The sequence below is a fragment of the Schistocerca cancellata genome, chromosome 1 (assembly GCF_023864275.1).
Source record: "Schistocerca cancellata isolate TAMUIC-IGC-003103 chromosome 1, iqSchCanc2.1, whole genome shotgun sequence".
Taxonomy (NCBI): domain Eukaryota; kingdom Metazoa; phylum Arthropoda; class Insecta; order Orthoptera; family Acrididae; genus Schistocerca; species Schistocerca cancellata.
Genome location: NC_064626.1, coordinates 251,526,638 through 251,552,293, shown reverse-complemented (window position 1 = coordinate 251,552,293; position 25,656 = coordinate 251,526,638). Strand labels below are relative to the sequence as shown.

Genomic DNA, 25,656 nt, shown 5'->3' with positions numbered 1-25,656 from the left:
TTCCTTATTATCCAGTGCTTTTAAGGTTTTGTTGAGATACTCATAAATAGCTGCTTTTGCTTTCTAAAACCATGCTGGTGTTTTGTTAATAAGGATAGTTTATTAGTAAAGTCTTCCAATCTGGTGTAAAATAATTTTTCAAATATTTTTGAGAATGAGCTGAGTTGTGCTGTGGGCCTGTAATTGGCTACATCATTTTTAGAGCCCTTTTTGTGAAGTGGGGTAATTTTAGAAGTCTTTAATAGGTCAGGGAAAACTCCATTTGTAAAGGATGCATTTATTATGTGGGTTAGGGGTTCTACAATGGATTCTCCACATTTCTTTACAATTAAATCAGGAATGTTGTCACTACCACTGGAGTACTTATTCTTTAGTCCTTTTATAGCTGTAAGTACTTCAGTATTGGAGACTTTGTGAAGAAACATTGATGCCTGTACTGGTATGGTTTCTATTAGTGTTTGGTGTTGAGTATTTGGTCTGTGGCAGTTGTTCTTTATCAGGTTTTCTGCTATTTTGCTAAAATAGTCATTAAACCATTTACTATTTTTTGGGGATCTGATGTGACTTCATCATTTAGGTTTAGTTTTAATGTTTTGTTTATAACATGCTGCTTACTGTTTGTTTCATTTTTTGCAACTGTCCACAAGCCTTTCATTTTATTGTTAGATTCCTTTATAAATATATCATTGTATAATTTTTTTGCTTGTTGGATAACTTTTCTGTAGATTGCAAAATAGGTCTTACAATATGACCTAAACTTATCATCGACGTCATGGTGTTTCATGTGATTTTTTGTCACGCTTTTTTTGGCTGGAAATCCTTATCCCTTTTGTTACCCATGAGTTTGTGTGTTTGTTTCCAATTTTCCTGGATTTCAATGGAAATGCGGTATTGAAGTGGTGGAGAAATGTTTCATGGAAGGAATTAAATATGTAGTTTACATCATTTTCTTTATAGACCTCTGCCCAGTTTTCAGCCCTTAACAGATAGTTAAAAAGCCTTATATTATCATCATTAAATTGACTTTGCATTTTAGTTATTGTGGGATATTGTCCTATGTAATTTAAGTTCACTGTTAGTATTTGGGCTTCATGGTCACTGTAACCTGTGCTGATGACTTTGATTGAGTGGTGTAGTTTGTCTGCGTTTATGAAAATCTGATCTAGATCTGTTTTTGAATTTTTTGTGACCCTAGTTGGTGTGTTTACAGTTGGGGATAGGTTGAATGAATTTGTAATATTCAACAATTCATCTTTGTTTTTTCCAGGTGTGAGGAAGCCAATATTAAAATCTCCACTTATTAATAGATTTTTGTTTAGTGAGTGAATTTTTGTAAGTAGTGCTTCGAGGGAGTGTTTGAAGGTTTGGATGTTCCCATCAGGGGCTCTTTCAGTATCAATAGGTTATAGTCTGTTAAGATAATTAAGGAGAATTCAAAGTCTGTTTCTATTTGCATATTATTGTACTTTGTGAGGCTTTTGTATCTTAAATTTTTTTTTACATAGATTTCTGTACCACCTCCCTTACGTTTGTTCCGACAAGAATAACCAGCTAGAGTAAATTTGCCAAGTGGCATTTTTTAAATTTTGTCTTCTGTTAACCAGTGTTCAGTAATACAGAGAACATCTAAGTGTGACTTTGTTTTATGGAAGAGATGAGATCTATTTCTAGTAACTTATTAAACATTGACTGCACATTATGGTGTAATATTTTAAGGGATAATAGTGATTGTTTTCCAATGGAATGATTTTTGCCACCACTCACCGGGTTTTCTTGTAGTTTTGGTTCATGAAGATTTTGCTCTGCATCTGTTTTCCTTTGGTTTGCTGCTAGCAGGGAGCTACTGGTGTTCTTGCCCATAAAAAATCCTGGCTGTAGGCTGGAGGTCTGCGTTTTCGTGTTGAAGATCTTGTCACAGTTTCCAGTGGTACTGATTTGGAGTGTGGCTGCACGTTTTTTGCTGTTTCCACCTGGATGTTGTGGGCTGTCTGATTTGTGGCACTTGACGAGATATTTATATAGGATGTTGGTGGTGACTTGGTGCTGACTGTGGATACCTTCTTCTTTTCTAAAACTGTTTCTGATGTTTTCCTTGATGACCCTGACTGCATATTCACTTTTGTTGTTGTTACTGATGGCTCTTCAGCTCCTGGTGTTGTTGTTGGTTCAACTGCAGTATTGCTTATTCTTCTGAGATTGTCCACCAAAAAATCTGGTACTGTCTGGGTCTTATTATTGTTTCAAATATTTTATTTTCAATGTGATTGAGAAAAATGTTGGCTAGGAGTCCACTGACTGGTGACCCCATTGGGAGCCCATCTTCTTGTGAGTAGAACTGCTTGTCAAATGAGAAATAGTTTTGCTCTGTGATTAGTTTTAGAATGCTAGCTACTTCTTTTATGTGGGATTTGGGAATTTTGGCTTGTTCTTCTAATTGTTGTTTAATGATGTTGATGGTTTCTGTTGGTGTACATGGATGTGATGTCAAATGCTGTGAGTGTGGCTGTTGTAGGTATGTTGATGTCTTTGATTTGTTGTATCAGCTCTTCAGTGTTATGTATGCTTCTGTTATTTGTGTATATGTAATGTTTTCCGTAAGTATGTGTGCATTTCTCTGGCTAAGTGTTATGTGGGTGCACTTCTGAAATTGACTAGAGGGCGTATCGGAATGCCATCCTTGTGGAGCTTTAGTAGGCTGTTCAGTGTGGGTGCTTGGGGGTTCTTTTGTTTCAACCATTTTGCTTTTCTGATTTATGAATATGTGAGATATTTTTTAGGAGTGTTAGTGTGTTTTTCTAGTATCTTTGTGTTGTGTCACTGGTTAGCTTTGTTATGTTGTTGTCTTCCAGAAATTTTAAGGTTTTTTTTCTTTGTATTCATCCTGTTTTATTATTATCATGGTGCTACCATTATCTGATCTCGTAATGAGTGCCTCATTGTTTTTAAGTTTGTCCTTTATTTTTCTGGAGGTTTTTTCTACTTCAGTTTTTGTTCCTGTCATTATGTTGTTTTTGTTTTCCATTATAATGCATCTTATTTCTTCTGTGACTAATTCTCTTGTCAGACCTGCATTTAAATTTCAGCTATTGTTTCTTTCTTGTTGTTTTATAATGTACTCACTTTCCGTTATAAGATTCTCCAATGTCTTGTGTGTGATGTGTGTGTTCACATTGTATTTTGGGCCTTTTTCTAGAAAACTTATTTCTTGGTTGGTTAGTTGTATGTCAGTAAGGTTTACCAGACATTTGTGGAATGTGTGGTTTGCTTGCTTTCTATTTTTATGTGCAAAAGATTTGTTCTGTTTTAAAAGAGTGTTTAGTTTTTGTTGTTGTTTGTCCCATTTTGAATTTATTTGTTTTTCCGTGTTTTGTTTGACTGTATTCATAATATCATTAAATATTTCAGAGATTTTAATGTGATTTCCTAGTTCCAGGTGAATTTTGAATAGATTTTCAAATCATAATTTTGGATTAAACAATTTGTCTACTTTGAGGTATAAGTGGTAAGTGGCTGCAGCAGATGACAAACTGCAGGGGGGGGGGGGGGGGGGGGGAAACGGTCACTGTAGAAACCAGACATCAGAAAAACTGCATTTTGTGGTAAAAAGGTATGAATTTGTAATTTATATGTTTTTTCAAATATCTGTAATTACGATTTAAAAACTAATAGCTACATCTATACAAACAGTAAAGAAAACTTATCTTTAACAGATGGAAAATAATAAAAGCCCACTGAAGATGCTGCAACTGCAGTAAAACATGTTTTGGTTAAAAAACAAAAACTGTGTTTTGCTAAAGGCAAAAAACATACATATAGCTATAATTAACCTCAAAATATTGAAGGAAGCAAGTAATTTTTCCCACAGGTTTTTGTGTTTTGTGCATTTGCTTCAATTATTGTAGGGAATTAGCAACTTTTTAGTTCAACAGATTAAAAGAAAATCAGTGGGCTACATTTAAAGTTATTTCTTCACTGACTTGTAATACATTGCGCCAGCAAAAATCCATCCCCACTGGGAATACTGTTCTCGAACACAGGATGAATTGGTTGACTTTTGTAAGCAGCTGGAAATTGGCGTGACTACTGTCAAACGATTGGCAACTGCTACAAATCATTGTGTTGAAACAGCTCCTGAGAGTTGTGTATCTGTGATACCAATATCCAAGGTAACTCAAGTCCTGTCCTCTTCTGTGGGTCCTGTATCCACTACACAAAGTTCACAATCTCTCATTACTTGTCCACTTGAATGCAAGTGGTGTTGTGTCAACAGTAGATCCAGGCATCCTGTACAGGGTGGACGGGCACCAGAGTGGACTAGAGTGCTTTACCAATCCCCCCCACCGTCATGTTTGAGGTTCTGTATCTCACTGAAACTGAGCCAGTGGGACTCACTTCACGTGTTTTAGGGAAACCTGTTTTGTCAGGTGTCAAGAGGAGGAAATGCAACAAGGTATGGGGTGTATTAATTGTCAGCAGTTCAAACATACGGCAAATGTGTTTCCCCTTAGGGAAATGACAGCAAAGGACACCAGATGCAACTCAGTGTGTATGTAGGAGAAAAGCAAACTGGTACTTTTTATTTATCAGTGTGTAAGCTTGGGAGCCTTATTCGACATGTTGAAAAGGCTATTCCAGCAGCCATTGAGTGAACAGGGTGCAACCAACTAGATTGTGGTGCATATTGGAACAAACGATGCCTGTCATCTGTGCTCTGAAGTCATATTTGGGTCATCCCAGTGACAGTCATAGACGGTTGAGAAGACCAGCCTTGCATGTGGAGTTTCAAAAAAGCTCACAATTTGCTGCACTGTTGCCTGAACTGACTGTAGCTCTTTGGTTCTGAGTTGAGTAGAAGGACTGAACCAGAGACTTCAAAGGTTTTGTGACAAGATAGGCAATGACTTCCTGGACTTGAGCCATTGGGTTGTGAACTGTAGGGTCCCTCTAAATGGATCAGGTGTGCACTACGATCAGAGGTTGCTATTCTGGTAGCTGACTTTGTGGGGTTTTTATTGGATTAGGTGACTTTCCATCCAATTAGATTAGATTAGATTGATACTTGTTCCATAGATCATGAATACGACACTTCGTAATGATGTGGAATGTGTCAGGTTAATAAAAGACGTCTGTACAAGATATTACATTACACAAAATATTGCATGACACTAATGTTTAAGTTGGTTTTTTTCCCTCCCTTAATTTATATCTAAAAATTCAGCCAATGAGTAGAAGGAGTTGTCATCTAGAAATTCTTTTAATTTATTTTTAAATGTTGGTTGGCTTTCTGTCAGGCTTTTGATGCTGTTTGGTAGGTGACCAAAGTCTTTTGTGGCAGCATAATTTACCCCTTTCTGTGCCAAAGTCAGATTTAACCCTGCATAGTGAAGATCATCCTTTCTCCTGGTGTTATAGCTATGCACACTGCTATTACTTTTGAACTGGGTTGGATTATTAGCAACAAATTTCATAAGTGAATATATATACTGTGAGGTTACTGGGAGGATCCCTAGATCCTTAAATAGATGTCTGCAGGATGACCATGGGTGAGCTCCAGCAATTATTCTGATTACACGTATTTGAGCAATGAATACTTTTCTACTCAAGGATGAATTACCCCAGAATATGATGCCATACGAAAGCAGTGAATGAAAGTAGGCATAGTAAGCTAATTTACTGAGATTCTTATCACCAAAATTTGCAATCCAGATAATGATAGATCTAAGAAACCCAGAAGTATCAGTGTAAGATTGAAAGAAATTCCTTACACAGGGGAGAGTATTAAAATCCTAATGGCAAACTGCCGAAGCATTCACAACAAAGTGCCAGAATCTGAAGTGCTCGTGAAAAGCATTAAAGCTCACATAACACTAGGTACAGAAAGCTGGTTGAAATCTTGAATTGACAGCAGTGAGATTTTTGGGAAAAGTCTTAAGTGTATCTTGAAAGGGTAGGCAAATGGGAAATGGAGGTGCTGTATTTGTCACAGCAGACAAGCAACTTAAATCCATGAAGACAGAAATTGAAGCTGCATGTGAGATTCTTTGAGCAAGACTCAGTATCAGGGGTGAGCATAAAATAATTGGATCCTTCTACTGGCCACCAGACTTGTCTCCTTATGTAACCGAAAATTTTTGAGAAAACCTCAGTTCACTTGTATGTAAGTTCTCCAATCATATTGTAATCATTGGTGGAAATTTACCAACAATTAATTTGGAAAATTACTGTTATGTTAGTTGTGGATGTGATAAGACATCCTATGAAACATTTCTAAATGCCTTCTCTGAAAACTACCTAGAACATATAGTTAGGAACCCCTCTCACGATGGAAATATATTACATCTAATGGCAACAAATAGACCTGACCTCTTTGAAACTGGTATCAGTGACCGTGATGCAGTTGTGGTAGTCCAAAGAACAACTAAAGTAAGCAGAAACATATACATGTTCAGTAAACTAGATAAAAAAATCAGTAGTGTCATATCTCAGTAAGGAATTTGAAACTTTCACCACAGGGCAGGAGCATGGCTCAAGTTTAAAAGAATAGTTGACCATGCACTGGATGGTTGTGTACCCAGTAGAACAGTTCATAATGGGAGAGAACCTCCATGGTATACAGTCACTGTAAAGAAACTTCTAAAGAAACAGAGATTACTGCATAATAGGTGTAAAACAAAGCATAGGGCTGCAGGTATAGAGATGCTGAATGAAACGCGATTGGCTGTCAAGAGAGCAATGCGTGATTCTTTCAGTGACTAGCATAGCAGAATATTGTCAAATGATGTTTCACAGAACCCAAAGAAACTCTAGCCATATGGTAAAGACCATTAGTGGCACCAAAGTTAATGTCCAGTCTCTAGTGAATGAGGCAGGAACTGAAATTGTGAGGATAATAAAGCAGAAGATGAAATGGTTAACTCCATTTTCAAATATTCGTTTACAAACAAAAACCCAAGACAACTGCCCCAATTTAATCCTCATACCACTGGCAGATGAATGAAATAAGTTTTAGTGTCAGAGATGCTGATAAATGGCTGAAATTGTTAAAATTGAACAAATCTCCAGGACCTGATGTAATCCTTGCCAGATTCTATATTGAATTTTGGCTGAGTTAGCCCCTCTTCTAATTACAATCTATCATAGGTCCCTCTAACAAAAAAACCATGCCCAGTCCTTTGAAAAAAATACATGTGAGACCCATTTACAAGAGGGGTAGCAGAAATGACCAACAAAACTACCAGCCAGTATCCTTGACATTGATTTGTTGTAGAATCTTAGATCATATTCTGAACTCAAATATAATGAGGTATCTTGAATAGAATAACCTCATCAGTGCCAACCAGCATGGATTCCAAAAATATCAGTCACATGAAACCCAACTTGCATTTTTCTCACGACGTACTGAAAGCTTTGGATCAAGGCAATCAGTTAGAAGCAGTATTTCTCAATTTCTGAAAAACATTCGACTCATTACAACACCTACACTTACTGTCAAAAGTACGATCATATGGTGTATCAAGTGAAATTTATGAGTGGCCTGAGGACTTTTTAGTAGGGAGGATGCAGCATGTTATTTTGGTTTGAGAGTCATCATCAGATGTAGAAGTCACTTTGAGTGTACCTGAGGGTGGTGAGTTGGGAACCTTGCTGTTTATGTTGTATATTAATGACCTTGCCGACAATGTTAATAGTAACATCAATCTTTTTGCAGATGATGCAGTTATCTATAATGAAGTACTGTCTAAAAGGAACTGCATAAATATTAAGTCAGACCTTGATAAGAGTTCAAAGTGGTGCAAAGACTGGTGACTTCCTCTAAATGTTCATAAATGTACAACAGTGCACTTCACAAAATGAAAAACATAGTATCCTATGACTATAATATCAATGAGTCACTATTGGAATTGGCTAACTCATACGAATACTTGGGTATAACACTTTGAATGGATATGAAATGGAGTGATCACAAATGCTCAATTGTGGTTAAAGCAGGTGGTAGCCTTCAGTTTATTGGTAGAATGCTGGGGAAGTGGAATCAGTCTACAAAGGAGATTATGTACAAATCATTTTGTGACAGAGATGCTGGAGAAACTTTTTAAGACAGTCTACTAACAAAGTTTCAAGAACCAGCTTTAAATGATGACTCCATATGTGAATGGAATGGGAAGAAACTCTAATAATTAGTACAGTGGGACATACCCTCTGCCATCCACCTCACGGTGTTTTTCAGAGTATAGATGTAGATGTCTGTTCATTCCTTCAGCATTACGCTACCAAGTATTTGAAAGCTTACATAACTTATGCAGCCCTGGCATTAAGGCAAAAATCAAACTAATAGCTGGTCATTTTCTGTGGCCTGGAATATGAAAGGACTGTCAAATATGGGCTTGTGCATGTGTGTAATACCAGCACAGCAAGCTATCTTACCATGGTCATGGGTAGGCAGTTTTCCAGACACCATTTGTGCATTTCATACTGATGTCAATAGATCCACTGCCTCCTTCAGGACAACATTACCCACTGACAGTAATAGAATGTTTCATGCACTGGCCAGAAGCCATTCCAGTGGATAACATTTCTGCTGAGACACTAGTCACTACATTTGTGTCAATGAGTCTATAGTTTTTGTTGTCCGCTTCACATAATGACAGACAGAGGTTGGCAGTTCGAATCCATCCAGTCTATGCACCCAACAGAATACATTTTCTGGCACAATGCACCACAGAACAAGAAGTTACCACCATACCAGTAATGGAATGGTTGAACGCTGGCACTGGTTGCTTAAAGCTTCTCTAATTTTCCATGAATCACGATGGACATCCACCCTACCATAGGTGGTTTTGCTTGGTCTATGCAACATGCCCAAACAAGAGCTGGATGCCTCACCTACAGTAGACCTATGGCTTCCCTGTGAGTTCATCAATCCACGTGCATTTTCGATGGTTGGTGCTAATACACCAGAATTCAACACCCATCTCAGATAAAGAATGATGCAGATCCGGCCATGACATGCATCAAACCACGGTACTCCACAAACCTCCGTACATTGCAAGGTACAATAACATATGCATGTAATGTTGCAAAGAAACGGCATCAAATAGCCACTGACATTACCTCATACTGGTCCCCATCACATCATTAACAGAGGTGATAAAAGATTTGAAGTCATCATAAAAAGTAAGACAACACTGTCTCCATTGATAGAGTGAAGCAAGCATTCTGTTGTGACAGTGCCACGAGATTTAAAAGTGCCGCTACGTCAGTACGCAAACATGGCGATAGAGGCGCTCTGCAGCTCGGCTGAGCGCGGGAGCGCCACCTGGCTATGAACGGCGCTGGCCGCATGTCACGGCACGGCAGTTGAGAGACAGATACGGAGTTGGTAGCATGAAACCCACTATTGTTTCTACGTTTGTATATCCACGCAATTTCTTAGTGCATTAAAGGTTATAACACTTTTTGGCGATGAGGTCGGATATTTTTTTTCCAGCGTTGGAGTATTGTGCGTTCGTGTCTGGGCAGACATGGAACAGCTTATGCAAGCGCTCATTGAATAACAAACACAGCTAACGGCTGCTATTCAGGCGTTGTCGACGTCGCTTACTCATGGTCTGTCGTCCTCTTCTCTGCCTCCGTTCCCTCCTTACGACGAGGCCACTGAAGACTGGGAGGATTATGAGAAGCGTTTGCGGCAACACTTCTTGGCTTTCGGCGTTGTCGACACTTCGATGTGTAAGTCGTTATTTCTATCTTGGATTTCCCCACGGATCTATCAGCTGCTATCTCAGTTAGCACCGCTGCGGGAACCTGCCTCTCTGTCCTTCCAAGAAATGTGTGACTTATTGTCTAACTATTACCGAAAAAACACCCACGTCGTTGCCGCCCGCGTGGTGTTCTACCGGTGTCGTAAACAGCCCCATCAATCTTACCGGGCTTGGGCGGCGGAACTACACGGTCTGAGTAGGAAATGTCAGTTTGTCACGGACACTCATCATGAGTCTTATGCTGATTCAATGGTTAGGGATGCTATTCTACGGCTTGCTCCTGATAAAGAAGTTCGGCAATGTGCCCTACAACTGCCAAACCCGTCGTTGTCGGAAGTTCTAAGCATCGCTCAATCCTTTGAAGTGTCTCACGCTGCTGGCGCGCAAATAGACGCGTGGTGTGAGATGTAGGCGCTGTACAGTCAACTTTCGACACGGACAATTTGCCTGTTTCCCAGGAGAACGATGATGTGGCGGCGGTTCACTGGCGTAAACAACGTCGCGTTGGGCCGCAACGCTCGCAGCGAAAACAGCAACCACAGAAACAGGTTCGTTCCGCCCTTCCTTCTTGTCCACGTTGTTTCGTACAGCATGACAGGGCCGCGTGTCCAAAACGTTGGGCCACGTGTAATTCATGTAGGAAAAAAGGCCACATTGCTTCTGTGTGTCAGTCCCCTAAAGTTCCTGTCGACGAGGACGAGGCATCGGACATGGATGTTAACTGTGTGCTTTCTCAACCAAATAAGTTGTTTGTTACTGTTCGTGTTCTGGATAAAGAGATTCGCATGCAAGTGGACACTGGCTCTGCAAACTCTCATTAATTCTCGCACGTATTTGGAGTTGGGCTCCCCTCCCTTGTCTCCAGTTACGCGAAATCTGAGAACTTATAATAAACAGAAAATTCCTATCGTTGGCCAGTTTGATGCTTCCACTGCTTACAAGTATGTTGTTCGGCCCCTCACGTTTTATGTGGTGGATCATGCGGGCACTGAAAATCTGTTCGGTTATGATGCTTTCCAGTTGTTTGGGTTCTCCATTGATGATGATGTGCACATCATATCTGAGGATATTCCGTATCAACAGCTGGATGGATTGTGTTCTGAATTCTCGTCCGTGTTCTCTGCTGGTCTGGGTCGTGCCAAGGATTTTGAAGCCCACATTACTCTTAAACCTACAGCTCGCCCTAAGTTTTCCCGGGCACGCCCTATTCCGATGGTGTTGCGTGCACCTGTCAAGGCTGAGATAGACAGGTTAACAACTTCAGGGATTCTCCTTCCTGTTACCTCCAGCGAATGGGCATCGCCAATCGTGGTGGTTTCTAAACCCAACGGGAGTCTGCGATTGTGTGGCGATTTTAAAGCCACTGTCAATGCTCAGAGCCTCATTGACACTTATCCTCTTCCCCGTCCTGAGGAGTTATTTACCAAGCTCTCTGGGGGCCAGTTCTTTTCCAAACTTGACTTATCGGAGGCGTACCATCAGTTGCCATTGGATGCGTCTTCCAAGGAATTTCTCGTCATCAACACTCCTTGTGGGTTGTATCAGTACCAGCGGTTACCATTTGGTGTCGCTAGCGCGCCGGCCATTTTTCAGCGGTTTTTGGAACAGCTCACGGGTTCCGTTCCTGGCTGCATCAACTACCTGGATGACATTGTTGTCACGGGGGCCTCCACTGAGGAGCACCTTCGCAATTTGCGTTCATTATTTCGGGTTCTGCATTCGGCTGGGTTGAAGTGCAATCTGGACAAGTCACAGTTCTTCCAACCCTCCATTGTGTATCTTGGGTTCCACTTGTCCCGTGAAGGTATACGTCCTCTACGTCAGCACGTTGCGGCCATCACCGCTCTCCCCCGGCCGTCTACGGTCAAAGAACTTCAGGCGTTTCTAGGCAAGATTGCTTATTATCACAAATTCATTCCATCCGCGGCGGCGGTGGCTCATCCTCTGCATCAGCTGTTACGCAAAAACGTTCCTTTCTGTTGGTCCGACGAGTGTGAGCAGGCTTTTGTTCGCCTGAAGGCTCATTTGCAGTCGGCGCCTTGTCTTGCCACCTTCCGTCCGGGTCAGCACTTGGTTCTGGCGACTGACGCTTCACAGTATGGCCTAGGGGCTGTTCTCGCCCATCGGTATGAGGATGGGTCGGAACGACCCATCGCCTATGCTTCCAAGACCCTCAACGATGCCCAACGGCGTTACTCTCAAATCGAAAAGGAGGCGCTCGCTATCATTTATGCTCTAAAAAAGTTCAGCGTTTTTTTGTATGGTTCTAAGTTTCACCTCATCACCGACCACAAGCCGCTGGTCTCTCTGTTCAGCCCCTCGGCGTCGCTTCCGGGTAAGGCAGCTCACCGCCTGCAAACGTTGGGCCTTATACTTGTCACGTTTTCACTATGAGATTCACTATCGCCCCACGGCCCAGCACGCCAACGCTGATGCGTTGTCGCGTTTGCCGATGGGCCCCGACCCGGTTTTTGATCGAGATGAACTACTCTGTTTCCACATTGATGAGGAAGAACATCGTGCGGTCAAGGGTTTTCCGCTTACAGGTTCGCAGGTCGCGTCGGCTACTGCGCGGGACCCGGTCCTGTGTCAGGTGCTCGGTTTTGTTCAACGGGGTTGGCCGGACAGGACCAAGGGCCGGGCATCGGATCCCTTTCGCAACTACCATTCCTTGCGCCTTCGTCTGTCTGTTCGTGAGGGTGTTGTTCTTCTGGCCACGGATGGCGCATCTCCACGGGTCATGGTGCCAGCTTCTCTTCGCAAAGATGTTCTCAAACTATTGCATGAAGGCCATTGGGGGATTTCTCGGACTAAGTCCCTGGCCCGCAGGCATGTTTATTGGCCCGGTATCGATTCGGACATCTCCCACATGGTCGCTGCGTGTGGTCAGTGTGCTCAACAACTGGCTGCACCTCGTACAATGCCCTCTCCGTGGCCTGATCCGGCGCAGCCATGGGAACGGGTGCACGCTGATTTTGCCGGCCCCTTCCTTGGCACTTATTGGCTACGGTTGATTGACGCCTTCTCGAAGTTTCCATTTGTGGTTCGATGTCCGTCGCCCACCACTGCAGCGACGAGGCTGGCGTTGTCCAAAGTCTTTGCGCTAGAAGGTCTTCCATCCACGATTGTCACGGACAACGACCCTCAGTTCTCTTCGCAGGCCTTCCGTGATTTTTGTACTGGACAAGGGATTCATCATGTTACAGCACCGCCCTTCCATCCCCAATCGAATGGGGAGGTCGAGCGCCTTGTCCGCACTTTCAAAAGCCAGATGAAAAAATTCCTTATTGATTTTTCTACCGATGACGCTCTGTTGCAATTTCTGAGTTCTTATTGCTTCACGCCTCTGGGTGATCGCAGCCCTGCTGAACTCTTGCACGGCCGCCAACCACGCACTCTCCTGCACCTGCTTCACCCTGTCAGGCCTAGTACTGTGTCCCCTAGTGCGGGAAAATACTCGGTGGGCGCCGACGTGTGGGCACGAGGGTATGGATCTCGGCCTAAATGGATTCCAGAGGTGGTCAAGGCTCTTCGCGGCCGCCGGCTTTGAGAAATACGTACGGACGACAGCATGGTTGTTCGTCATTACGACCAGATGCGCCCACGAGTGGTGGCCACGCCGGTGCCACCGCCCCTTCTTTCGCCTCCACCTGCCCGAGAAGCCAGTCCTGTCACTGCTGCCGATCTCCCGTGCGTGTTGCGGCAGCCAACGTCGCTGCTGTTTCCGAGTACGCCGGAACCGGCCCCAGTCGCGACACCGTCTTCTCCGGGACCCATCTCGCTGGAGCACACCCCCAGGTCCACGACACCTATGGATGCTGCTCCGGAGTTTTCACCCATCATCTCGTCCAGGAGGCACGTTCCACGCACAAGCTTCCGTCCTGGACATTTTCGACCATATTCTCGTGTTTCTCCGCGGGATCTTCTCGGGGTCTCCCAAGAGGCCATGGATGTCTCCGCACTGTCCGTGTCTCCAAGGAAGTGAGTGTTTTTTTTTTCTTCAAGGGGGGAAAAGTGTTGTGACAGTGCCACGAGATTTAAAAGTGCCGCTACGTCAGTACGCAAACACGGCGATAGAGGCGCTCCGCAGCTCGGCTGCGCGCGGGAGCGCCACCTGGCTATGAACGGCGCCGGCCGCATGTCACGGCACGGCAGTTGAGAGACAGATACGGAGTTGGTAGCATGAAACCCACTATTGTTTCTACGTTTGTATATCCACGCAATTTCTTAGTGCATTAAAGGTTATAACACATTCATTATGAAAGAATCTTCACACCTGCATCTTCCACATAACCAGACAAAATCATCCACCAGACAAAACCATCCACCACCAAGCAGCCTCCGCTGGAACGTTCACCGACTCTGACTCAACATTAAACACATTCTGGATGATGGGTACACTCACAACATGATTCATGGATGGTGCTTCATGCATCCACTTTCCCATAGTGGGCTATATAGTGATGACAAGCTACAGCAATAGCAGATGTTAAATGATCATTTGGCATACATCAACAGGGTTCATACACTGGCTACCAGGAGCACCAAGAAATGCCTCCTCCTTGCTGCAGTGTAGAGTACCATGATCTTAATATTGTCTGTGTTTTTTCTTTCCTAGTTTAATTGTTCACTTGATTACCTAGCAAAAGCTTGAGTGCTCATGCTTTTGTGTTAGCAACTACACTGCATTTTCTGGTTACCATGTTGAATGTGAAGGCATGCTATTTAACAAAATAAAATGTTACTCAAAGCCACACATTTGTTCATATCTAATTCTCACTGTGACTAGAACACAATGTCGAGTTCAGGAGTCTAGCAACCCGGTGTTTTGTGACAAACTGTACCATATTATCGATGGATTGGAGATTAAAGGACAGGCGGACCCTTAGAAGGGATGGCTTATATCTCTTTATGTAGAAGACCAAGGAGAGAGATACCCATACTGCACAAATGACAATGTATGTTCACAGTATCGGCTCAAAGGACAAGGTGTGAGTATATTTCTTAGAATGGTGTGAAACTATACAGTGACAGTTAGTCACACTGTTGAAGTATTCTCAAAAGTAGTTAAAAGCAAACAGACTTACCTGGGTAATGATTGATGTTTTAAATATTTGTTTCTATAGATGTTGTCTTGTCACAAATCTAAGACCTGGAATTGTGGAAATTATTATAGAGGAAAGAGTCAGCATGTAACTCCTTATGGTAAATGAGTATCTGCACATTGTACATCTCAATAAAGTTGACAAGATTTTGTTTTTATAAGCTGATTAAGAATAATGAAATCATGGTAGAGACTGATCGATCAAGACAACAACTTTGTATGGGTTTTGAGAATGCAGTGACATACAATCAATGTAATTGGCTGTTTAGAAAAATGTAGTAAAGTAGATAAAGATAAAACTGTTTACTAGAGTGTAACAAAAATGACAACTTAGTGTTTAATATTTACTATTAATGTAAAGATGTTACATTAAGAGTGAAGACATCGAAGGATGAGACAATCTTTTATCAATTAAACTGAGTAATAAATATTTACCAAAAAATGCAAATGCAAACTGTGATATTTACCATTGGTAAACAAAGAGACTGAAACTTAAGACGTATGAGGAATCTGGTTACATTGAGCGGGGAAACTGAATTCAGCCTCATAAGACCTTTATTTTAATAATGGTAATAATTTATCAAAAAGCTCAATATCATAGTACAGTTGTAATTAGTTAATTAAGTTAACTTACACAACATCTGTCACTTTAGTGTCTGTGTGTGTGTGTGTGGGGGGGGGGGGGGGGGGGATCTATGGTAGATCAGGTTGTTCCACCACTTCCTTGCAGTCAGATGAAAGGCGTTAGATAAAAACATTGTAAAGGTAGTTCACATTTAGATAATCTCCACTGTGTGTGCTTTGCATTGACATACCTGCAGATATGATGATGAAGATGGGCACAAGACATCGGCAAAGCGTGACAGTAATCTGTTGTCTCCACCTGTTATGAAAAGATCACTTATGCTTTGCCATTGTGGCTTTGCACTGTTTTCCAATGCTGAGAGAAAGAGGCACTGCCTACAATGCCAGTGCCCAGAAACAGTTGAACAAAGCTGAAGAGAAATGTCACTTTCTTGTGCGATGTTATGAGATTTGCTAGAGAAATTTTGTTCTAGTTCATATGAAATCTGTTCACCCAATGAATGTTAGATAAGAACAACAAAATAGAAAAGAGTTTAAAAGGCAATTATGCTATCTAGTAGCTTGAAGACTATAAAGGTCTCTTACAGTCCACGGCCCTCTGCAAATGGAAGTCAAGTTACACATTGAGCATTGTTGGTACTCCATAGCAGATCCACAGTATTAAGAAACCACATGAAGATGACCACAAGAAAACAGCCAAGGTATAAGTTCACAAGCAGCATCAGTGTGACAAGTCACTGAAATGCAACATGAATCCTGGGCTCAGTACAGCCATTAGACACTCTCTCTGTTTCACTATTAAATTTCAACAGTGCTACACTGTAGAGTGTTAATGAACATACAAGCTTATGGAATAGGTTCCCAGATATGTGAATGGCTCAAAGACTTCTTATATAATAGGAGTCACTACATTGTCCTTGATGGAGTGTGTTCATTAGAGACAAGAGTATTGTTAAGAATGTCCCGGGTTAGTGTGATACAATTACTGTTATTCTCTATATAGGTAAATGATCCGACGGGCAGGATGAACAGCAACCTGCAGGAGTTTGCTCATGATCATGTGAAGTATGGAAAGGTGCTGTCACTGAGTGGCTGCAGGAAGATACAAGATGATTTACAGAAAATTTTTAGTTGGTGTGATGTATCGCAGCTAGGTCTAAACATAGTAAAGTTAATGCACATGTGTAGGAAAAACAGTGCCACAATGTTCAAATACAGCATTAATTGTGTGCTGCTTAGTGCATCAAGTCAACTAAATATCTAGGTGTAATGTAACCCAACAGAAACAGTAACATGAAATTTTCTTAGTGAAAGATTTTTTAACACTTTGGGTCCTGAGCCATTGCGTGCGGGTGTCTACCATAAAGACTGGCTGATTTTATCGTATTTTAAACTACTACAACTCATGAAAGGTTTCAGTTATAGCAATAAAATTACTCTTATTGAAAAACCTAGACTTTCTTGTTTAAAACCATATATAATACCTTTCTCTTGAATTAATACATACTTTTGACAAGCATTATTATTATAACATTGTTTTTGAAAAAAGGAAAAATTGGTCAAAGTTATATTCACTGTATTTTCTAGAAGGAATTTTTTTTTATTTTACACAAAAATTGTAATTATGATGGCTATGTCTTATCTACAGTAACCTCCTGTAACTATTTTAGGATGCAATTTTGCTCTTTGTGTGGTAAATTTTGAAGCACGGCATTTTGCACAATGCCACTTTACATTCACTGCACTGGTAGCTTGTGTCTTTTCGCCACACTTTGCCAGAAACTTCCTTATTTCCATAAGTGTAACTCCTTTCCACTTTGATAATGAGCAGGTGGGTTAAAGGGAATTTGTGCTTCGCAATTTCCTGATGCATTGTTGAGCATACAGATTAGTTTGTTCCTTTATGTGTTTCATCATACTGCCTGTCAGGAAATATGAAAAAAATTCTAAAGGTGCACTGTTCTGGTCTAAACTGACAACATTGCATATTCCAAATTGTCCTGAGAATAGATCGATATCTGGTGCACGATCAGTATTCGTCCAACCTTCCTCAGGATCGGTGCGGCGCACACGTCTCGTCTTCCCCCTTGCCGTTAGTCTCACTCGTTCTTCAGGCACAATATCGACGGGATTACTTGCTGTTGAAGTGCTTGGACACCTGCTCTCCTCTTTTGAGTCTTATCAGAAGAGTAATATTTGCAAATAAAATCATAATTACTTACTGAGAGTTTTTTCAGTGAAAATCTGAGCAAAAATTATACATGTTTTGTTGTCAGAATTCTTTACCTGAACTGCCAGAAACTTCTTCTTGAACATAGTCCACATCATCATCAGAGTCATCTACAATATCTTCCTCTGACAAATCAACGTCAATTTCTTCTAAATCACGATATAACTCGCGAGCAATTTCTTTGTCTGTCAATCCACGCTTCGCCATGTCGGCGCTACTGAGACCGTGCGGGAAAAAATCGCTGCTCACAAAGGCCGACAAATAAAAAGGGAAGCACACCCTTCCACAGCATGCCCGCACTATCTAGTGGCCAATACTCGAACTACAGTCTATGCAGCTCCTCCCAGACAAGCGGGAAGGAAAGGGAAGAATGAGAACACGCACCCTTAAAATTACGGGCGCCGGACTTTCGAGCAGGTCGCGCACGCCCGTATTTTTATGGGCGTCGGCGCCTAAGTGTTAAAAAGAATAAATTCCCTTCAAATCCATATAAGGAATTTTGTTCATTTTGCTTGTAAATGCAGGCATATGTGTTATATACATTCTGTAAAAATTACACTGTTCTAACACTAACAGTTCTGTTGAAAAGTGTATCTATTCAAAGGAAGAAATAGCATTGGCAGAATAGGGATAAAAACTGCCTTCAGTCTCCCCTTAAATTGAACTGTTCGGGAGGTAACAAATGATATTAAATGGATAACAGTGTGCATTGATAACCTAACCCATTACTCTGTTGTCAACATTGTGCCTGGCTTCTGAAACTCGAGAAACCGCTTAGTTTCTTGCCGAAGATGTAATCGGAAGCATTAAGTGTTGCACATGTAAAGACCTCAGGATCACAACTGTCTGCTGCACATAGTAAATTTAAATTAGATGCCAGATACATTCTTGCTTTGTGTTCATGTTGAGCAGAGAGGCTGGCCCACTACACTGATGAAGCAAAAATACTGGTATTGAAACATATCTAGGGTCCCCTGATAATACCAAAAACCAAGTTACATGCTGCAACACTTGTGACATAATTGTGATTTTTGCTCCTGTGGAGAAGTTGGCATTTATCAGATCCTATGTTGCTCACCTGTCATTGCAGACAAGATTGGTAGCACACGTTCATTCTGGTACTGTCCTATGGCATAAGATGCTGGAGTAAAGTAGCTAAGGGCAGAGAGATATTTATCCTACTGAAACATGCAATAAGAACTTCACACAAAATTGATGATCAAACATTTTGTAGAAGCATCCAACATGCATTCAACATCTTGTAGAGCCTCTGGATACTTGCAATAAACAAACTCGATAAATATTTAACAACAGAAGTGAATACACTAAGAACTCTGAAACACAGTCACAATACTAGGAGTAAAAATAATACTATGTAGGGTTCAGAATGGAATTTGATACTTGGCTCCAAATGTTTAGAACTGATTGCCAGTAGATATCAAGCATGGAATTGAAAACTCCTGGGTATTAAAATAGGAATTAAGAGATTACCTCGATTTCCATTCTTCCTGCATTTTATCAGAATTGTGGAGATGAATATTTAAATTTCATGTAACTCTAATATTAGTGTGAATCAGATCTTAATTTTGCCATTACATAAACAGCTGACACTTGTGCTTGCAAAATTACGTAACTGCTTGTTCAATGAATGAAATAAAAACAGCACCTGAGTGGTACAGGTGAAGCAGCAAGGCTTTTTCTGCTAATTTGCATAAAATAATTGCAACAATTATTGGCATCAGTTGAGTAGGACTTGCCATAATTGTTATTAGTATACTCCACAGAAGTAGTGAGGTGCAGCTACTTCTGCACATTAATGTGTAACATGACTCGTTTTGTACCCCCAAATACTCTATTTCAAGATTAAATTTACAGACTACAATGTGTGAACACTGGAAAACTGAAAGGGTTCTAGGTGACAGTATGAACTGAAGATGTTGCTTGTGAGTCACTGAAACTGGATGTCTTTTTGACTGCTTTGAACAACTATTTATTGTCTCACATAATAACAAACTAAACTCTGTCTTTAAAGTTACCACATAGTAAGCACACAAAATACACAGTTAAATTTGCTGATACAAATTTAATTTTTCTTCTGTGGTTGCATCCACCATCTCAGTAGTACAGAGGAGTTTGAATCAGCCACATTCCATCATGAGAGAGTGTGTGCACAACCATTGTCACCACCACATAGTCTGCCCTTGACAATCTGATGACTGTCTCCTTAAAATAATAATAATAACAATAATAATAATCATGTCTACTTTGTCGCTGTTTCTGATGAGTGCTACACTGTGGGCTTATTCACTGCTTTCCCTTTCAGTCTTATTGACTGTAGTGTGGGATGTCGCTTAACTGCAATGCCATGAAGCCACTATCACTGTATTTGACAATATTTGAGTATTTTTCACTCTTTTGTCTTTTTAAAACCAATTGTGATAATTCTAATTGCTCTCCACCAGAAATAAAGAATTAAAACCCTCTATATGTTGTCTTCAAATCACACAGTAAAAAGACATTATACAAGCCATATTCTTATTCTATGTATTATAGCAGTCAGTTTGGTTACATAAATATGAATTGTAATGAGACTGACATTGTTTACATTAGCAACACCATCATTACACTCATTACATGGCACAACTACTTCTCTGATAGATGCTTTGAGAGGAGGAAAAAATATCTTGACTTGATCTAGTGGTTCTAATAATCAGGAATCACTCAAAAATACAGTGCAAATATGACTTACTACTTATACAATGACTTGTGAACAAATTTGACACTCATTTTGTATAAATTTGATTGTTTAATATTGTGTGTGAAACAAATTCATTGTGCATTTAGCCCAATATAGGGGTGTGGGGTGTTTGGGTTTAAATCAAGAAACAGTGTGAATGGAGAATGACCAGAATCATTAAGAATGTAGAAAGAACAGCATGTCATATACAGGAAAGAACTCGATGTGAGGGTATAATATAGAAAGTATGGATGGCAGGAAGAATGGGAAGAAAGAGAGATTAGAGATTAAAATCCAGCTGATGAGGCCATTAAAGACTGGCACACACTCAGATTGGAGCAATCCTTGCAGTTACTCAAGATATTTGTGTTAAGTACGCAGTACTTACATCAGCGTGGTCCAAATGCAATTTTAACTCTGCTACTACCAAATGTGTGTCCAGTGCTGTAACTACTGGGGCACCAGTTACACTGGTAAGTCAGATGGAACTTAGAGCAGGGCAAGCCAGTGATGTTTAGATGAACTTAAGGAATTATATGAGGAGAAGAGGAGCACACAATTATCATTATAATATGTTGTAAAAAGGAATGGAATACATAACTATAACAATTTGTCATCTTCTACCTTCCAAATAATACATTTTTTAATGAAAATAACATTACAGACTAACTGAAAGCATTCCAACTCAGGAATCCCCTTTCTTGAAAATTTTGAATAGATAATAAGTTTATACATATAAGATATCTGAGCAAATGGCTGGCATGTAGCAACACCGGCAAGAGGGGGAAACACTATCTTATCTAAATGAATGACAAATTCATCTACAAAAAGTAATCTTACAATATATGGTCACTGGAACATCCAAGCAAATAACTACAAACTAATTAAACAACACACAGTGATATGAACTTAAGTAAGTGTGTATCAGGAGAAATAAGCCATATGCAAGGCAAGAGTCACATGAAACTTGGTAGAGACATACTCTTCACAACAAGTTTAAACCTGCTGTTGACAAGGTACTGCGCTTGAAAACTTTAACTAATATATCCATCAGCTGTTCCTTGGTAAATTACTTTTTCCCTTTAAATAAGTTTGATGTTTTCAATTTATCTTGCATACTTGTCTCATTGTTAATTTTCATCTCACTTTACCCAATGGCGCCTCCATAAAAATGATACCCTTGGTGACTCTTTTGGATAACTGTTGTGTGATGCAATTCTTTCTTCACTTTTCTTTGGCAGACACTCAATCTCTAATAATAATCAGTACATATCAGCAGACTGATTGAATACACATTTACAACATGTGACAAATTAAATAACTGTACACTGACCTTCCTGTTATTTCCATGGTATGCAGTTGTAAATTTAAAGATAGACAGATAGATAGATACAGAGAGAGAGAGAGAGAGAGAGAGAGAGAGAGATGTGGGAAGGGGTGATGGAAAGAAGGAAAAGGGGGGAGGACAAAATAATCCTGATTCTGGCTATAATACCACAAGTTCTTTCGTCCGACTAAACAGTTGAGCCATATAAAACTTTGCTACAGAAGAGTATTTCTTTTTATGTAATAAAAAAATCTTAATATTAGATGACTGGACTCTGGAGCTATCCAATCTCTGCCTTGGCAGCTTAAGCAATAGTCATCACACTACATTAACAAACAATCAAAGGAAATAATATATATACAGTAAAATTAACACCAAAATCTCACACATTTTTAATTCATCATTTCAACTTTCTCACACTGTTACAGTTGTTAGCTCTTTACCAAGTTTTTCATTTCATCTAGCTTTCTGCCATGGCTTGCACCTGTCATATGACTTAATATAAGTGCTTTTTCACAGAAACAGTTGCACACACTACAAAAGAAACCATTGTTTCTCAAGCTAAACTGAGTAGCAGGAACAATGTTCTTTAGACTGCCTGGTATATCCAATAGTTGTTTATTGGATGACTTATTTTTCAGTTCAATATTTCGTAATATATTTACCCGATCAAGATGACTTAAGCTAGAAATGTGTACCCTTATATTTAATATGTATCTTCCTACTTGTTCCCAACAAAGGGAGCAGATTATTTGCCTCGAATGAAACCTGATGAACTGTTTGTTAATGTGGAATGGTGCATAAAAATATGTCCATATATCATTTAACATAACTGAACGTTTCACTGACATTACCTGATGTCGATCCTCTACAATAGCAACACTGTCAGCAAGTGAGCAAGAAACAGCTGAACACAAAGAAACAGGTGTAGTACTTTCAGAGCTGTTGCTTGAAATTTCAAACTCTTTGGGACAACTGTTCTTTTCAGCAGTTTCTTGTTTTATTTTATGCTTCTTTCCTTTCATATGATCCTCCTCTGCCTGGTAGTTAACAAGTTCACCTCCACAACTGTTATTTGGAACTTCAGGCCCTTTGGTACAATCATTCTTCATGGCAGTTATTTGTGCTGTTTTATGCTGCTTTTCTCTCACATGACCAAGCACTGACATACCACAAACAAGTTCACAATCACACAATGTACACCTATATATCCCATCCTCGATTTTTGTGATACCATACAGTGCATCTTCTGCTCTACACCATTCCTCTGATCTCTGCACTGGTACATCATCTTTTTCATATTTTATAGGACAATGAGGAGCTCTTCTCCCTCCCTCAATACGGCTATTTGCTCTCTGTTGAGCCACGGGAATCTGATGACTAGTAATGAGGGATTCATGTATACCTTCAACTTCATTTGATTCTTGTACTTCTGATTTTATGTTTTTCTTCACATGCATGTCCAACTTCTGTGTCTGTGTATTACTTGTTTCTTCATTATCCATTAATGCCAAATTATCTGACTTTATATTGATTCCAGTCTGTGAAGTTAAAGGGATGGAATACTTTTTATGATCAGAAAATGTCTCTTCCATTTTTATACTTTTGGTCTCCTGTCTGCCTAAATCGAGTGCATCAGACATTCTTCTCTTCTCATCTCCTTCAACTTTATTTAAATCTTGTAGTTTCATCTTTATGCTTTTCTTTGCAAGCATGTACAACAAATTATCTTCCTCTGTATCACTTGTTACTGTTCTATCAATTAATATCAAATTCTCCAATTTTCTCTCTCTCCTGGCAGTTATTCGTGCTCTTTTATACTGCTTTCCTCTCACATGACCAAACACTGCCATGTCACAAAAAAGTGAAGATCTATACATCCCATTCCTGATCTTTATGACACCATATAGTGAATCTTCTGCTCTACACCATTCCTCTGATCTCTGAGCAGGGACATCACCGTTTATATATGTTCTAGGACAATGAGGAGCTTCTCTCCATCCCCCATAAAAGCTATTTTCTCTCCCTCCTAGTAACACAGCAGATTGATTATCACAAGTACTGAAAGTAACAGGAGGTTCTTTACTGTCAAATGATCTTTTTGCATGGGCAGAAAGAGAAGTGGTACAGCCAACTTCTTCTCGCAGTCCTCTGTAAATGTTATGATCTTTACTAAGAACATTGTCAGTGTTTTCACATTTCTCCTGACTGCTAGTCTCACTTCCTACATTTAGTAATGGAACACACGTTTCATTATTTTCACTGTGAGTAAGAGTGTTGAAAGGTGTATTACACACATTACCCACTACATGTCTATCTACAACAGATGCATTTACCCCATCACCAGCAAAATGAACTGTTGCTCCATTATTTGTAGTGTCATACAAGTTGTGAGCCACAGGAATCTGACAACTAGTTATGGGGAATTCATGTATATCTTCAACTTCATTTGATTCTTGTATTTCTGTTTTTATGTTTTTCTTTGCATGCATGTTTGATTTTTGTGCCTGTATATTACTGGTTTGTTCATTATCCCTTAATACTGAATTCTCTGACTTTATATTGGTTCCAGTCCGTGAAATTAATGGAATGGAATATTTGGTATTATCAGAAAATGGCACTTCCACTTTCATACTTTTGGTCTCGTGTCTGCCTACATCAAGCACATCGCTTGTTATTCTCTTCCTGCCTCCTTTGACTTTATTTGAATCTTGTGTTTCTGTTTTTATATTTTTCTTCCCTTGCATATCCAACTTCAGTGCCTGTGTATTACTTGTTTCTTTATTATCCCTTAACAGTGAATTCTCTGATTTTACATTGGTTCCAGTCTGTGAAGTTAATGGAATGGAACACTTGGCATTATCAGAAAATGGCACATCCACTTTTATACGTTTGGTCTCATGTCTGCCTAAATCTAGCACATCATATATTATTCTCCTTCTACCTTCTTCAGCTTTATTTGACTCTTGTGCTTCAGTTTTTATATTTTTCTTCTCTTGCATGTTCGACTTCCGTGCTTGTGTGTTACTTGTTTCTTCATTATCCCTTAATACCAAATTTTCTGGTTTTATATTGGTTCCAGTCTGTGAAGTTAATGGAATGGAACACTTCGAATTACCGGAAAATGGCAATTCCATTTTTATACTTTTGGTCTCATGTCTGTCTAAATCAACCACATCAGACATTATTCTCTTCGTACCTCCTTCAAATTTATTTGAATCTTGTGTTTCTGTTTTTACATTTTTCTTCTCTTGCATGTCCAATTTCTGTGGCTGTGTATTAATTGCTTTTTCAGTACCAATTAATAATAAATTATCTGATTGTATATTGATTCCAGTTTGTGAAGTTAAAGCAATGGAACACTTTCTATTATTGGAATATGGACTTTTACTTTCAGTCTGTTGTCCGTCTAACTTCAGCATATGGGACTTTCTTCTCCTCCTCCCTCCTTCAAACAGAACAGTCTCTCCTTTTTGTTCATATGGTGACACAGTTACATATTCAGTTATAAGTCCTGAAAGTTCTTCATTTAACTTGTTCAACAGTATATTAACAAATACTAATCTGTGATGTATTTTACCATTTATTTCCTTTTTATTAAGGAACGGCAGTAATGTATCATAGTTCTTTATGCAGGATTTGAAAGTATCATTTATCAGGTTGGCTAATTTGTCGACAAATGTATTTAAATCCTCTGTTGTTTCTTGGTAATTCATTGTGTCAAATCAAGCAAATTACTGGCATTGAAGGCTGCAGAGATGAATCCTGAAAAAGTAGAGAGATTTTTCAGACATATTCCACTGTGCTTTATCTGAATACTAGTTCACTCACAGAACTATGATAATTAACAGTTATACAGTGCATGATAGGTACTTAAATTATGTATACAGAATGTTTAAAGTTAAACAGTTA

At 39.9% G+C, this 25,656-nt stretch overlaps 2 protein-coding genes across 6 annotated transcripts in view; both read right to left on the bottom strand.

The window, feature by feature from the left end:
* The window catches only part of LOC126167655 (uncharacterized), a 48,705-nt gene extending 30,818 nt beyond the window's left edge, over positions 1 to 17,887 (bottom strand). The window contains exons 1-3 of the mRNA XM_049920496.1: positions 17,737 to 17,887; positions 17,428 to 17,627; positions 2,058 to 2,228 (exon numbers count right to left, since the gene is read on the bottom strand). Of these exons, the coding sequence (XP_049776453.1) occupies positions 2,058 to 2,228; positions 17,428 to 17,627; positions 17,737 to 17,887 (522 nt within the window). The remainder of the gene's footprint in view (positions 1 to 2,057; positions 2,229 to 17,427; positions 17,628 to 17,736) is intronic.
* Positions 17,888 to 19,376: 1,489 nt separating this feature from the next.
* LOC126170355 (uncharacterized) overlaps positions 19,377 to 25,656 on the bottom strand; it is a 116,035-nt gene continuing 109,755 nt past the window's right edge. For all 5 annotated transcript variants that reach the window (XM_049920715.1, XM_049920719.1, XM_049920720.1 and 2 more), the window contains one exon: positions 19,377 to 25,509. In XM_049920715.1, the coding sequence (XP_049776672.1) occupies positions 22,176 to 25,460 (3,285 nt within the window). In that variant the 5' untranslated portion in view covers positions 25,461 to 25,509 and the 3' untranslated portion in view covers positions 19,377 to 22,175. The remainder of the gene's footprint in view (positions 25,510 to 25,656) is intronic.